Below are 12,902 nucleotides of genomic sequence, written 5' to 3' on the forward strand. Positions count from 1 at the left end.
TTAAATGACAGTAATCCAAGACAATGAAATGCCATGTTGTTCAGAAGAATAAAGTAGACCCATGTGAACTCTTCAGAAACAGGTCCCAAGACCTGTTCCTAAGTGGGGAACAGGCAGAAGCAGAACAAAGTGGACGTGTATTTGTGTACAGGATAGTTTCTCTTCAAGGGGGATGGGGATGGGGATGGGTTGGGGGGAGCCTTGCTTTTCATGGTCCAGTCTTTTGTACTGTTTAAATTTTTACCATGTGCCTGTGTCATTTGAAAAAACAAAAACTGAAATAAAGTGCCCATCTGCCCCCACTCCTTAAAAACAAGGGCTGGTGCACTCATTCACCTCTTCATAGCCTTGAACTCAGAAACTTCCAAGTCGTTAGTTCCAAGCAAGTCAGTCTTCCATGATGGGTAAGGGGAGGGGCCACTGCATCTTACCATCCCACCCAGCACACAGGAGCTCTGCCTGGGAAGTAAGCTGCATTCAACATAGCCATAGTTGGATTTAAACAGCAAAGTAGGTGCACCTAGGAGTTGAAGCTAAAAAGGTTTAAGAAATTCAGTATTTTACTTTCTGTGGGTGTCAAAGAGGATGAAGACATGAGACAATGAAGATGCTGCAGATAAAGAATTTGAAAACATTTTAAAGCCACAACGATGGAAAGAACAAACAGGAGGAAGGTGCTAGATTTTACTAAAAGAAGAAAACAGACTGAGTTCAGGATTCTCACCATTAAAAGTTTATAGTATTGCATTTTGATTACAGGTGTGTAAATAAAAAACTTGAATATTACCCTCTGGTAAAAATGCAGAACCAACTTCCATTTAGATTAAAAGTAGATTTGGAGACAAAAATGGACCATATGCTGCCTGTGATGGAGAGAGAGAGAGCTGTATAGGAGAGGAACCACCAGCTCAAGAAACCCCAAGACTGAGGATCTTGTAGAGGAAGCGATCAGGGTCTCTCTGGGTGGTATTTCCCACCCCCCACCCCACCCCCCGCCCTCTACCCAGGGATGTGGTTTGGGGAAGCCCCAAACCCACAAGTCACAGGCACTCAAGCCCCATGTACAAGTGGGTAAAGACTTCCAATTCCAGTGTGGCCTGCCTCCCTCCCCAGTGCTTCCCAGTCTTCTGAAGTCTTCACAGGGTGGCATGTGGCCACTGCTGATCAGAGGTAGGTAGACACTGGAAACACCGAGGTCTGAATCGAAGACCAGTGGTATAAGGCCATAGTTCTTGTGCCTTCAGCAAACCCAAAAGTCCCCAAACAAAGAGGGGGAAGAAGAGAGTTGGGGTAAATCAAACAAAATTTTTCCAATGGCCATCAAAGAGAAAACTCAGCAACTCTTGCTTTTGTCTTTGACCCTGAGAAGTTGTTTGAGGGACACAGCTGTAAGAAGCTGTGACCAGGAGGGAAGGAAGGCATGGTGTGCTTCCCGCAGAGCTGCCTCTGGAGTCCCTGCGGCCCACTTCCCACCCCGAGGGGCTCACTGACCCCCTTTTCTCCTGTTGGCCCCATAGCAGGGACCTTGACTGGCATGGTGGGCCAGACAGAGGGGAAGCACTAATGGGCAGTAGCAGGCTCTCTACATCACCGGCACCATGGTGGCAGGCGCACCAGGACCCGGCCTCATCCAGGTAAGGCCACCACCAGATTAACACAGAGGCTCCTTCACACGCCAGGTCCTTTCCTAAGGGGGATCCTTTGGAATTTAAACATTCAGTGTGCTACCCAGATCAGCAATCTGACCAGAGTAGGATCTGTCCTCTCCTCAACCCAAGTTTTTGAGGCAGGAAACCTCACTGTCCACAATTAGCTGAGGAAATCTCTAGCAAGGAGAACTTAGGTGGTGGATGGGGAAGCTGAACAGGAGGATCTTTCTTCCCCAAGCTGTTTCGACAGTGCCATAGCCAAGAAGACTGAGCACTCGGACCACCACTAACACCCTGACAGGAGCCACAAGCAGCAGAACCCCTCGGCGCTGAACCTCTTCCTGACCTGTGGCTCCTGGGGAGCACCAACCCTGGGAGGCCCAGTCCCTCCTCCCCCAGCCCTGGAGCCTCTCCCAACTTCCAAAGGGCACTGGATTGGCCATAGCCAACAGAAGCGGCTCAGCTCCAACTTGGCATTCTGGTTCTCCGTCCTTTGCCCAAAAGTCACCAAAAAAAGGTATGGTCTCATAGCAGGCACAGCATCTTGTTTCTTTTAAAAAATAAATATTTATAAACTTAGGGAGGAAGATTCAAAGAATCAGAGTCTCTTTCCCTCCAAAAGCACAAATGTCCCATGTGACTCAAACCAAGGTTAAGTCCTCAACCAATAAATGATACACCACCCCCAGGAGCTCGCCTAAGGGCAAGGGAGCTGATCTCTGGCCCCCTTAGTCCCCCTTGGTGATCAGGTCCTCGATGTAGGCATCCAGCTCGTCGTCTGTGTTAATGTCTATGTCCTGGAATAGAGCAGGGCAGGGTCAGCTGGGGGCCACGGTGGTGGGGGGCCCACCTCCCCACCCTTCTTGCAGCCCATGAGGCCTGAGCCCCAGTCCCCTCCTTTGCCCCCTCCACCCTGGCCGTCAGGCCTGGCAAATCTGGATGCTCTGCCCCCTCCCCATCTATACACAGATGACGCCCAGATTTTTTGTTCCTGCCCTGCCTTGACCCCAAGTTCCCACTTGCCTTAGCTGTGCTGCTAGCTTCTCAGACCAAATACATCCAGGAGCACAACAGCACCACCCACCCCAAGTGGCTCCCGTCTCAGTACAGATACCACCTTCCCTCCACCCAGGGGCTCGGACCAACCAAAACAATCACCCTTGTTTCTTCCCCTTCCCTCAGATACTACGAATCTGCCCACTTCTCTCCCTCCTCACTGTCACCATCCAAGGTTCAGGCCGCCAGAATCTCTCGCCCAGAGAACTGTGGGAACCTCCTCACTGGAGTCCCAGATTCTAACCTCTGCCCTCTCCAGGCCCTCCTATAATCAACCACAGTAAATGTCTTAGATTGAAATGTCTTAGTGCCACACCCCTCCAGGGACTTCCCACCTGTACAGGCCCTGCCTCTTCTACAGCCCACACCTCTCTGCCTCAGGCCCTGCTTGTCCGTCTACCCAAAGCTCTCATATCCCACTCCTGCATGATGGTTCTGCCCTCAGCTCAGATCCTCAGAGAGGCCACGCCCAAACACCCAAGTAAAGTGGACTCCCTGTTTTCTGTCTCTTGTATTTACTTCATGGCACTTCCCACCATCAAAAAGTGCCTGCTCCACTAGTCGGGCTGTGAGAGCAAGGGACCCTATCTGGCCTGTCTGGCTCACCCAGGGTGCAAAAGACCAGCACAGAGCAAACGCTCAGTGTTTACTGCCCAGATGAAGGGCTGAGATCTAGAGACCACTGCCTGCTTCTGCGCTACCCAATCCCATCTGGGCGTCATCTGGAAAAGCAAGAATGTCTTTCTATTTTATGACAAGGTTGTACATCAAAATGTCTAAACAAGGGCAAAAGTCTGATACCGTGGGTCTGGCTGGGATGAGGCCCTGGCAGCCGCACCACCTCCAGCCCTCCTGGTCAGGATGCTGTGCAGCCAGGGCTAGAACCACAGATTCCTGTGAGTAGGAGAAGGGAGCAGGAGGTGCCCAGGCCCCCCTCCCTGAGACATTAGGTGGTCCAGCTGCAATGAGAGGGCTGCCTGGCTCACCTCCTGCACCTTTTGCAGGAGCGCCACGATGTTGGTCCTCAGCTTCTGCAGCTTCTCCTCCGTCTCGCGGAGCTTTCTCTCAGAGGTGCGCAGGCTCTCCTCGGAGGCCTTGGCCCGAGAGTCAGCACGGCTCTGGTAGGAATGGCACAGATTCTGGAGCCCCACTTCATACTGCTTGAAGTACTCTTTCTGTGAGGAGGGGAGCCAGAGGGTGCATGAATGAGCACACAGGGGTCCCCAGGGCCCTCCAAGATGGGCATGTGCCCCCAACTGGCTCAGCACAAGGAAGCTTGGTCTGAAAGATGCCAGACCAACGAGCAAATGCTCTCAAGATCAGAGAAGATCTTGTTGACCACCTATATGGCTGCCACAAGGATGAAGATGGGGGTGGGGAATCATACATCTTAAGCACTTAGCAAAGTGCTCCAGCAGACAGCAAGCTGTGAGTAAATGGGAGGGATGAGTCTCACCATTCCAGATGGCGCAAAAAGAACAAGAGAGGCACTCTCCCAGTTTAGTCACACCACTGTAACTTCAGCCCTTTGAGGAATCCCCTTCCAAGTCATACCCAACAATGTCAGACCAAACATTCTCTTCCATAAGTACTGATCAAGCACCTATCCACAGCAGACACCTACAGGTTTGTGTAGCATGTTTATAAAGCGTCAGAGCTTTTCACCATCTTCCCTAAGAGCCTGAAACTTCCAGGACTGGGGTAGCAATGTTAACTAGCAGTTTCTCTAGACATGAGGCTTTTCAAACTCTTAGAAGGCAGCAAAACATTTATTTCAAATAAAAGGTAAATGAAATCTCAGTAGAAAAAACAACTTAGGTAATATCTCTTTATGTTTAATTCATAATTCATTATCAAAGTTCATTAATCACCAATAAAAATGATGAAGCCAGAGTTCCCATCATGGCACAGTGGTTAACAAATCTGACTAGGAACCATGAGGTTTCGGGTTCGATCCCTGGCCTTGCTCAGTGGGTTAGGGGTCCGGCATTGCCATGAGCTGTGGTGTAGGTCACAGATGCGGCTCAGATTCCACGTTGCTGTGGCTCTGGCGTAGGCTGGTGGCTACAGCTCTGATTAGACCCCTAGCCTGGGAACCTCCACATGCCGCGTGAGTGGCCCTAGAAAAAAAGAGGCAAAAAGGCAAAAAAAAAAAAAAAAAAGATGAAGCCATTTTGATGAACACACAATCAGCTGGTCCCGGCTAACTACTGCAGTCTCTCCAACTCTAGCATTTATTTCCTTCTGTGAAGATGTATGAGCTACTTAGTGTTGAATGGTTCCTGACTGCTGTTTTTTAAAAAAAGTTAGAACTATTTAACTATTTACAATTCAGAACACTATTCTAGTTAACCAAGACGGCAAGAGAAACTTCAAGTTCTGCACCAAAAATAATTACCATTTGGCAGCACAAAATAAATGTTCAAGCAGACTCTAAAAGTATGAAAATTAAATATACAATGTCTTGAGCCTAACTATGACTGGTATTCACTTAAAAATTTTTTTCATTGTTAGGCCATTATACATTCATGTGTATTGTGTTACTTCTTAAAATACACATATTTGAATCTAATATTTGTAGAACTCCTGAGTGCTTTATGGAACTCCTGGTCTAGCTTGATGGGGAAAAGGATGGTCATTTACAAGCTGACAAGGACACAATGAACATTAGATGCTGTTGTGTCCCTGATGTTAAGAAAATCAACGTCTGAGTTATATTTAGGCATAACACTTAGGAAGCTAAGAGGTAATGCATTAGTGGTACACCTCCTTTTACAAGCATAAGCTGACAGACTATTTTAGGCTCAGATGCTCCTGCTGACTATGCTTTTGGTCTGAGCAGTCAGGACCACTGCAGAGATTCCACGCACACAAGCTTTGCTGAATTTGGTGACAACTTTAAGCCAAAAGCAACAGACTGAACGAGAGGATGCCAGACCAACCTAGCTGGCCTATCAGCTATTTGTTCCTGGGATCTGCAGAGAACACCTGCAGCCTAAACAAGGGCAAGAGTTGAGGGGTGCAGCTTTGCTCAAAGCCATCCTAAGTTCCGCCAGCTTCTGGCTTCTTCAGGGTACAACACCCCCTTCTTGCAGGGGAGCAAGGCTCTTGTCCTGAGTTCTAAGATCTGCCATAACAGACTGTTCACCTCTCTGAGCCTGAGTTTCTACAACTCCTTGCCTCATTTCCTTTTCTTAAAAGTAGAATGGAGGTAAAACTCCATGTGCTTCTCTCTGGCAAACTTTATCAAGCACACAGCTTCCACACAAGGACCTGCTGCCTTGAACACACCTATCCTGCAGCTTCAATTCCAGCTGTCCTCCCTAGAAAACTTAAGCTATTCCCACCACAGCAACATCCTCTTGGTGTGTATGACTACTCCCAGACCCCCAGCTCCAGCCCTGGCCTTCCTGCACCTCCTAAGTGCCAGTGCCCAATCTCCAGTGTCCTGCCCACTGGACATCACCGCAAACATGGTGCCAGTACCTCCACCCCAAGTCAATTAAATCATAGACTGTCTTCCTTACCCTCACCTTCTGTTTTCTCTCCTAGTTTTGTCACCAACCTCCAACTCCCATACACCTGAGAGACAGGGAATCACGTGCTCTCCCAATCGCCTGCCTTCAGTCAACAAAGGACCTCTGACCTGGCCCCTTCCCCTGCCAGTCACCCTTCCCCTTACGCCTGGCTCCCATTCTCCCTCCCTCACCTCTGACCTATTACTGGTAGACAAGCCCCTTGTCCCAGCACCTCATCCACCCATCCTACCCAGAACCAGCATTAGCCTCTTAGGGGCAGGGGCAGCAGACAACTTACTGCTTGTGTGCCAAATCAGCCCACCACCCACTTTCGTAAACAAAGCTTTACTGAAGCACGGTCACATCCTTTCCTCTGCCTGCCGGCTATGGCAGCCTCCACAATATAACGGCAGAACTAAATGGCTAGCCACAGAGACCTTGCAGCCCATAAAGCTGAAAACATTTGCTAACTGGCCCTCTACAGGAAGTCTGCTGATGACTGCCCTGGACATGGTTCAGTAGGCAATTCCATCCGCTCACACCTTTAGCTGGCATTCACTTCATACCAAGTTTAAGCCACTACATCTCAGGCCAAGCCCTCCGGACATGTCATTATCTGACTCTGAGGCCCCTACCCCTGAGTGTTCACCACACCTGCTGCCTTAGCCCCCACATGCCCTTTCATCCCTGCACCTCTGCTCACAATAGTCCCTCTGCCTCAAACACTTCCATCACTCAAAACACTTATCCAAACCCACATTTTCTTCAGACTGGGTTGCTCTTTCCCCTCCCCTGGGGTTGCTCCAGCCCTCCTACCCACTTCCAGAGCATTTACTGCTCACAGCCTCAGGTCTAGATATCTGCTCACAATTCAGTATCTACTGACTCTTAAGCACTTAGAGGCAGGGCTCTCTTTAGCTGCTCCCACCCTGAGGCACCACATCTGTACTTAATGGGCTTATCCTCACACACTGGAGCTTCTCTATACCTCCCACTGAGAGTCAAGTTTTGGGCACTCAGCCTAAGCTCTTCACTGTTTCCTGCCTCAGCAGAGGAAAAGGGTCATATTCAACATAAAAGGTCACACCAGGAAACTCCCATCATAGCTCAGCGGTAACAAAGGTGACTAGTCCATGAAGATGTGGGTTCAATCCCTGGCCTCGATCAGGGGGTTAGGGATCTGGAGTTGCCATGAGCTGTGGTGTAGGTCACAGACACGGCTCGGATCTGGAGTTGCTGTGGCTGTGGCATAGGCTGGCTGCTACAGTTCTGACTTGACCCCTAGCCTGGGAAATTCCTTATGCCGAGGATGCGGCCCACTGGGCCTGCTGTCCCAGCACCTCACCAGCTACATACCAGTCACCCAGCTAAGCTCCACAATATCACGTCTCCCCTTTTCCTCCTCTCAGCAGATGAAAGGGAAGCTGGCTACGTGGGGCAGGGGCCACACGGCAGAGAGCTGGCAATCACAACAAGTACCAAGTGGGGCTTACAGAGTCAAAAACCAGAAGTCAGGCCAGACTCACCAGAGGAAATGATATTAGTTCCTCCGAATTCATAGCACTCAGCTCCTTTTTGGAGATGGGGAAACTTGGAGGCAGGAAGTACCGTAAACAATTCCTAAACAAGAGAGAAGGTACAACAGGGGTTAGATGGCACAGAGAGGGTGGAGAACCTCTGCTGGCCTCAGAAAAGGACAAGGACGCACCGAAGGATCTGGACGAGCAGGTCAATGGTCTCATGGCTGGTGCTAGGGGCAGTGGTGTCGGGCTCGATTCGAATGCAGTCTGAGGTGGAGGGCTCCACCATGGCCACAGCCTGCTGGGCCACTGCCGCCTCCTCTTCCTCCTCTCCACCCTCCTGCTGCGTGTCTGGGCTCTGGTACTCCGGGGAGGGGGGCTTCATCAACCGCACGTCCTCACTGCCCTTCTCCACCCTAGAGGGACAGTGTTTGTGTCACGTGTGTCCCAGGCTCCCAGGAGAGGCTGCCTGCCCCTGCCCTGGCCAACTCTTGTCAACTCAGCTTCCTGGAAGGGGTGTTACCAGCGGTCTCTCGGTGTTGTGTCCGTGGGCACATAGTCAAACTTCACCTTCCACCGCACCACGTTCTTGCCCACCTCCACGGCTGTGACACGGCCTGTGTACCACTCCCTGTTCACACGCACCTCCACATGCAGCCCTTTATCTGAGAGTGGGGATTGGGTTGGAGTCAGAAAATTAGACTAGAGCCCGCCCCCCCCCCCCCCCACCTCCCCAAGCCAAGACCATTTCAGGAAAGGTCGTCCCAGGTTCACAGGGACAAGACCCCTTGGAGCTTGACTCCACTATGCCAGGGACATTGGAGCCCAGCCACCTGGTCTCCTTTCCCATCTGTCATGAGGGTGCCAGAGAGCAGAAAGGTAACTGACTGCCAGGGGTGAACACCAAGGAACTGATGCTAAAAATAAACCTAAGTGTGTGCTAGCCTCAGAACTCTCAGAATGAGACCAGAAACCATTGTCGCATGAGAGTCCAGAGCCAGGAAAGTCTTCTTGAGCCTCCGGGATAAGGTGTTGCTGGCCAAGGGGCCACTTCCCCACAGGGGCCAGGCACTCCCTGAACTCACCTTTCTGAGCGCTCTTGACATCACCTGAGTCCTCTTCCCCAGCACTGTCTGAGAGCTGCAAGAACAGAGTCTGTCAGAGGCACTGCCAGTGTCCCTGAAGAGCAGGCAGTCTGCCCAGGGTCCTCAGCAGTCACCTCAAGTCTTCTCATGTAGCCGTTTAAATCACCAGGCCTCACTGGGAGCCGCTCTCTACACAACTACCTTAAGTGTCTACATGTCTGCCTCTATGTAAACCTCAATAAACAAGATAACGGCAAGGAGCAGAACATCACAGATCTGCATCGGTATGACCTCAGCCCTGTGATCCAGCCAGTCTCACTCACAATCCTACCTGGCACTGTTGTTTCTAGTCATCACTGTGACTGGGAGTCCTTCAGAGATGGGCTTCTGGATGGCTCATGTGGCTCACAACTGCAGGTGGTGAGCAGAGACCCAGGGGCGGGAAGAGGCTGAGAACCTACCTCATTCAAGTCCTTTTTTTCCTCCTTCACAGCAAACTTGCCCCGCTTGGACCGCTCCTTCCTCCTCTCAGCCTCTTCCTCCACTTCTTCCTCATCAGAGACCCCAAGACTGCGCTTCCGACTAGGAGTGGCCTACAGCAAGAGGAAAGGGAGCACAAGGGACCCTGTCAGCCCTGGAGGTGCTAGAAGATCCCTTCTGGCCTAACAGAGCCATTCAGGGAGGGGTCTGCATGTCTCAGTCCCCGCCAGGCTGGGCTCCTGACAGTACTGGGTATATAGCAACCCCCGACTCTGCATCTGCAAGGACTCTGCTCAAGGCTGTCTCAGGGATCCTCTGAGTTCATTCCCCACTGAGCCACACCAACCACTGCTGCAGTCCACCAAGGCTGCCACCAGGCTGCCAATCTCTGCACGGCATGAGAAGCCGGTGGTGACTCAAGGTTGCAGAGGACCAAGACTCACAGAGGGCCCCAAAGCGCTCCCTGGACAGGAAACCAACAAGCTGTGTGCCCTCAAGAGTCTGTTCTGCTATCAGACTTCTCCACAAGGGCAGCAGGGAAGCCTGATCTCTGCCCCTTGGCTGCCCATCCCAGCAAGTACTGCCCGACTCACCGGGGAGGGTTTACTGGGCGGCTCTGGCTTCTTGACCACTGGAGTCCTAATGGCTCTGGGAGCAGGGACTTCCCGAGGGCCCTTGGAGTTGGGCAGCAGAGATGGTGACGGTGGCTGCACTAGAGGGGCAGGCCGGGCCACAGTCTTGACTGCAGCATTAGCAGGCTTTCGGGGAGCCTCAGGTGGCTGGAGCAGCCTGGAAGTACTGGCCTCTTCCCGGGCTGCCAGGGCAGGAGGCTTTGAGGCGCTGCTGACAACAGGAGCCTTTCGGGGCTGGCTGGCCGGCCTGGGAGCTTGCAGGGAAGGGGGTCTGCTTGGGGCATTCTTGATCACAGCAGGTAAAGGTGGCGACCGAGGACGCTGAGGTCTACGTGCAGGTTCCTGAAAGAGGCCCAGAGAAAGTGAAGACACAGATCCCAGCATGAGACAGACACCTCAAGAAAAGCCCCTCACCTGCCCCGGCTTTACCTCAGTGGAAGGTCTCGTGGTCACTTCCAAGGGCAATTTCTTCAGGTCGGCTTGGGAGCGGATGGGTGTGGTTTTCTGCAGAGTAAACATGATGGTGAGGCTGTCTGCATATCTTGGTACATTCAAGCCAGCTTCCTGGATCCCCAGTCTGGGACAGTTGGCAAATAAGAAAAAAAATCTGGGCCACAGTCCTACTATACAAGCCTCCCATTCTCACTGGGGAAACAAAAATTCACAGACACTAAACCACTAACAAATTACAGCATTCTGTGATTAATCCAACAATTCAGAGACTGGGGAAAAATGGACCAAACTCTTACAAAACAAGCCAAAAAAGCCTGGAGATCCCTGATGCACAACGCCAGAAAAGACAGGTAGGATTCAGCAGACAGGGAAGCCTGCATACGATGGATGAGTTAGAGAACATCTGCCTGTGCAGAAGCCAAAAGGGAAAAGCTTTTGTAGTAAGTATGAAAGGGTTGATGCTATGCATATATCTAAAAAACAACCTGACAAATCAATTAAGGAAAAATTTAAAGCAACAAAAATATAAGAGAATAAGCAGTCCTAAAAAAAAGACATGTGGAAAAAAAATTAATTTTAGAAACATGAAATTCAAATTATAAGAAGCGTAACTTTGCTTATCAAATTTGCAAAAACATTTAAAAATAAATGTACTGCTGGTAAAAAACAATATAATACATTTTCTGGAAGATAATTTGGAAATAGTTTTTTAAAAAACCCCACAGAATTCTAGAATTCTCTTACTCTTTCAAATTCACTTCTGGAAAACCATCCCCCCAAAATAATCATGCACTAAAAAATAGTGTGTGTGTAAGATATGACACAAATGTCATGATCTCCGTATTTCTAATTAAAAATATATGCATTTATGTGCATGGAGCAGTCATAAAAAGTTGGAAGGATATGCAGTCAATGGTGATTACCTCTAAGGGCATTTATTTTCTAGAGTTTCAAAAACTCTAAATGAAGTGGACTTGTTTGTAATATATAAACAAAAAAATTTTTTGGAGGTTCCTAGGCTAAGGGTCCAATCAGAGCTACAGCTGCCGGCCTACACCACAGCCACAGCAACACCAGATCCTAACCCACTAAGCAAGTACAGGGATCGAACCCACAACCTCACGGTTCCTAGTTGGATCTGTTTCTGCTGCGCCACAACGGGAACTCCCCAAAAAAATTTTTTTAAAGAATGATCAAGGCATACTCAAGAACTAGTGTGCCTTCAAGCTGGGGTCTGAAAGCACTGGCAGCACTCATGGTAAGAGGAAGGTGAAACTGAGTCTGATGGAACGGGGAGCCACTGAGGGTTCCTGCCCCATCTGCCCACCGCTCATGACCTGCACACCTGCAGGGCCTCCAGCTTTTCCTGCTGCTGGCGAATTTTCTCTGTCAGTTGTTTCTGCTTCTCTTCCTGTGTTTTCAGGTCCTTTCTCAATGTCCCCAGGGGAACCTTCTGCTTCTGTTCAGAAGCCTCACACCTGTAGGGAGACAGTGCTAGGGAGGGCGTAGCAAGACAGCTCCAAGTAGGGCAGGTCCTTCCTCCTCTGCCAACCATGCTTTCTCACCACAGCAACCTCAGAGTTCTCAAATGTACAATTAATACTCACTTCAGGATGCGTTTCTTATTTCCAGGCACTTAACTATGTACAGCAAGACAGAGATATAAGGGTATGAGCACTGACCTCAAGAAGCACAGTGGAAGAGAGAAAAAAGTACAGGGAGGTGGGGAGATGCCCACAAACTCCTTATAAGAGAAAGTGCTCACCGGTCCTGCTCAGGATCAGGGTTCATGGAGCAAACCCAGGTGTCAGGGTACTCTTTTTCCACAGAACTCAGCTGGAAGGGGAGGGTCCGCCACTTCAGACACAAATCTGTGACACCAAAAACACCCCCACAAAATAATCATCAGCCATGCCCAACAATCAGGCTCCTTCCAGCCCAGCTCAAGGCAGAGAAGTAAAAATGCCTAGGCTGGCTCTAGCTCTGCCTTCCTCACAGAACAGTGACTCTTCTCAGGGACAGTGATTCAGTAAGGATAGAAACTTTCTATCTTAGACACTCAGCAGCCCCAACCCCTCTCTCCTCCAACACGATCCTGGCTCCGTCATGACTTACACTTCTATCAATGTGGTACCAAACTGAGTGAGACCTGGCAGGTTAGACCTCCTGACTCATTCAGGAGGAACAGGTGGGCACAGCTTGCAGGGCCATCACCAAACAGACTTGGATCCCCATTGGGACATAAGTCAGGAGGCCAGCATGGGGACTAGCATGGAAAAGAATCAGGAAGGGTTTCTGACCCCCAACTCACCACACTGGATGGTGGTTGGGATTTCCATAGCTCTCCGCCGTTTGTAGCGCAGCTCACTGGATGGGGGCTGGTTCCAGTTAGCAGAGAGGTAGCCAAACTCATCCCAAAACTTGATGATTCCCCGCTGGGCTGGAAGGCAAACACCCACACACACGTGAGGAAGCAGCCCTCTCAGGCAGTGAGATACTCAAGGCTCTA

General features: G+C 50.3%; 1 protein-coding gene across 8 annotated transcripts in view; it reads right to left on the reverse strand.

The window, feature by feature from the left end:
* The window catches only part of MORC2 (MORC family CW-type zinc finger 2), a 45,169-nt gene continuing 32,977 nt past the window's right edge, over positions 711 to 12,902 (reverse strand). Inside the window, exons 15-27 of one of the 8 annotated variants that reach the window (XM_005670851.3) lie at positions 12,705 to 12,833; positions 12,159 to 12,264; positions 11,739 to 11,871; positions 10,370 to 10,444; positions 9,902 to 10,282; positions 9,290 to 9,421; positions 8,829 to 8,883; positions 8,267 to 8,408; positions 7,932 to 8,159; positions 7,750 to 7,843; positions 3,692 to 3,880; positions 3,507 to 3,583; positions 711 to 2,446 (exon numbers count right to left, since the gene is read on the reverse strand). In XM_005670851.3, the coding sequence (XP_005670908.1) occupies positions 2,440 to 2,446; positions 3,507 to 3,583; positions 3,692 to 3,880; positions 7,750 to 7,843; positions 7,932 to 8,159; positions 8,267 to 8,408; positions 8,829 to 8,883; positions 9,290 to 9,421; positions 9,902 to 10,282; positions 10,370 to 10,444; positions 11,739 to 11,871; positions 12,159 to 12,264; positions 12,705 to 12,833 (1,748 nt within the window). In that variant the 3' untranslated portion in view covers positions 711 to 2,439. Of the gene's footprint in view, positions 2,447 to 3,506; positions 3,600 to 3,691; positions 3,881 to 7,749; positions 7,844 to 7,931; positions 8,160 to 8,266; positions 8,409 to 8,828; positions 8,884 to 9,289; positions 9,422 to 9,901; positions 10,283 to 10,369; positions 10,445 to 11,738; positions 11,872 to 12,158; positions 12,265 to 12,704; positions 12,834 to 12,902 lie in introns of all 8 variants that reach the window. The other 7 variants (XM_013983067.2, XM_005670852.3, XM_005670853.3 and 4 more) reach the window with 7 other exon arrangements.

This window comes from Sus scrofa, chromosome 14 (assembly GCF_000003025.6).
Source record: "Sus scrofa isolate TJ Tabasco breed Duroc chromosome 14, Sscrofa11.1, whole genome shotgun sequence".
NCBI classification, from domain to species: domain Eukaryota; kingdom Metazoa; phylum Chordata; class Mammalia; order Artiodactyla; family Suidae; genus Sus; species Sus scrofa.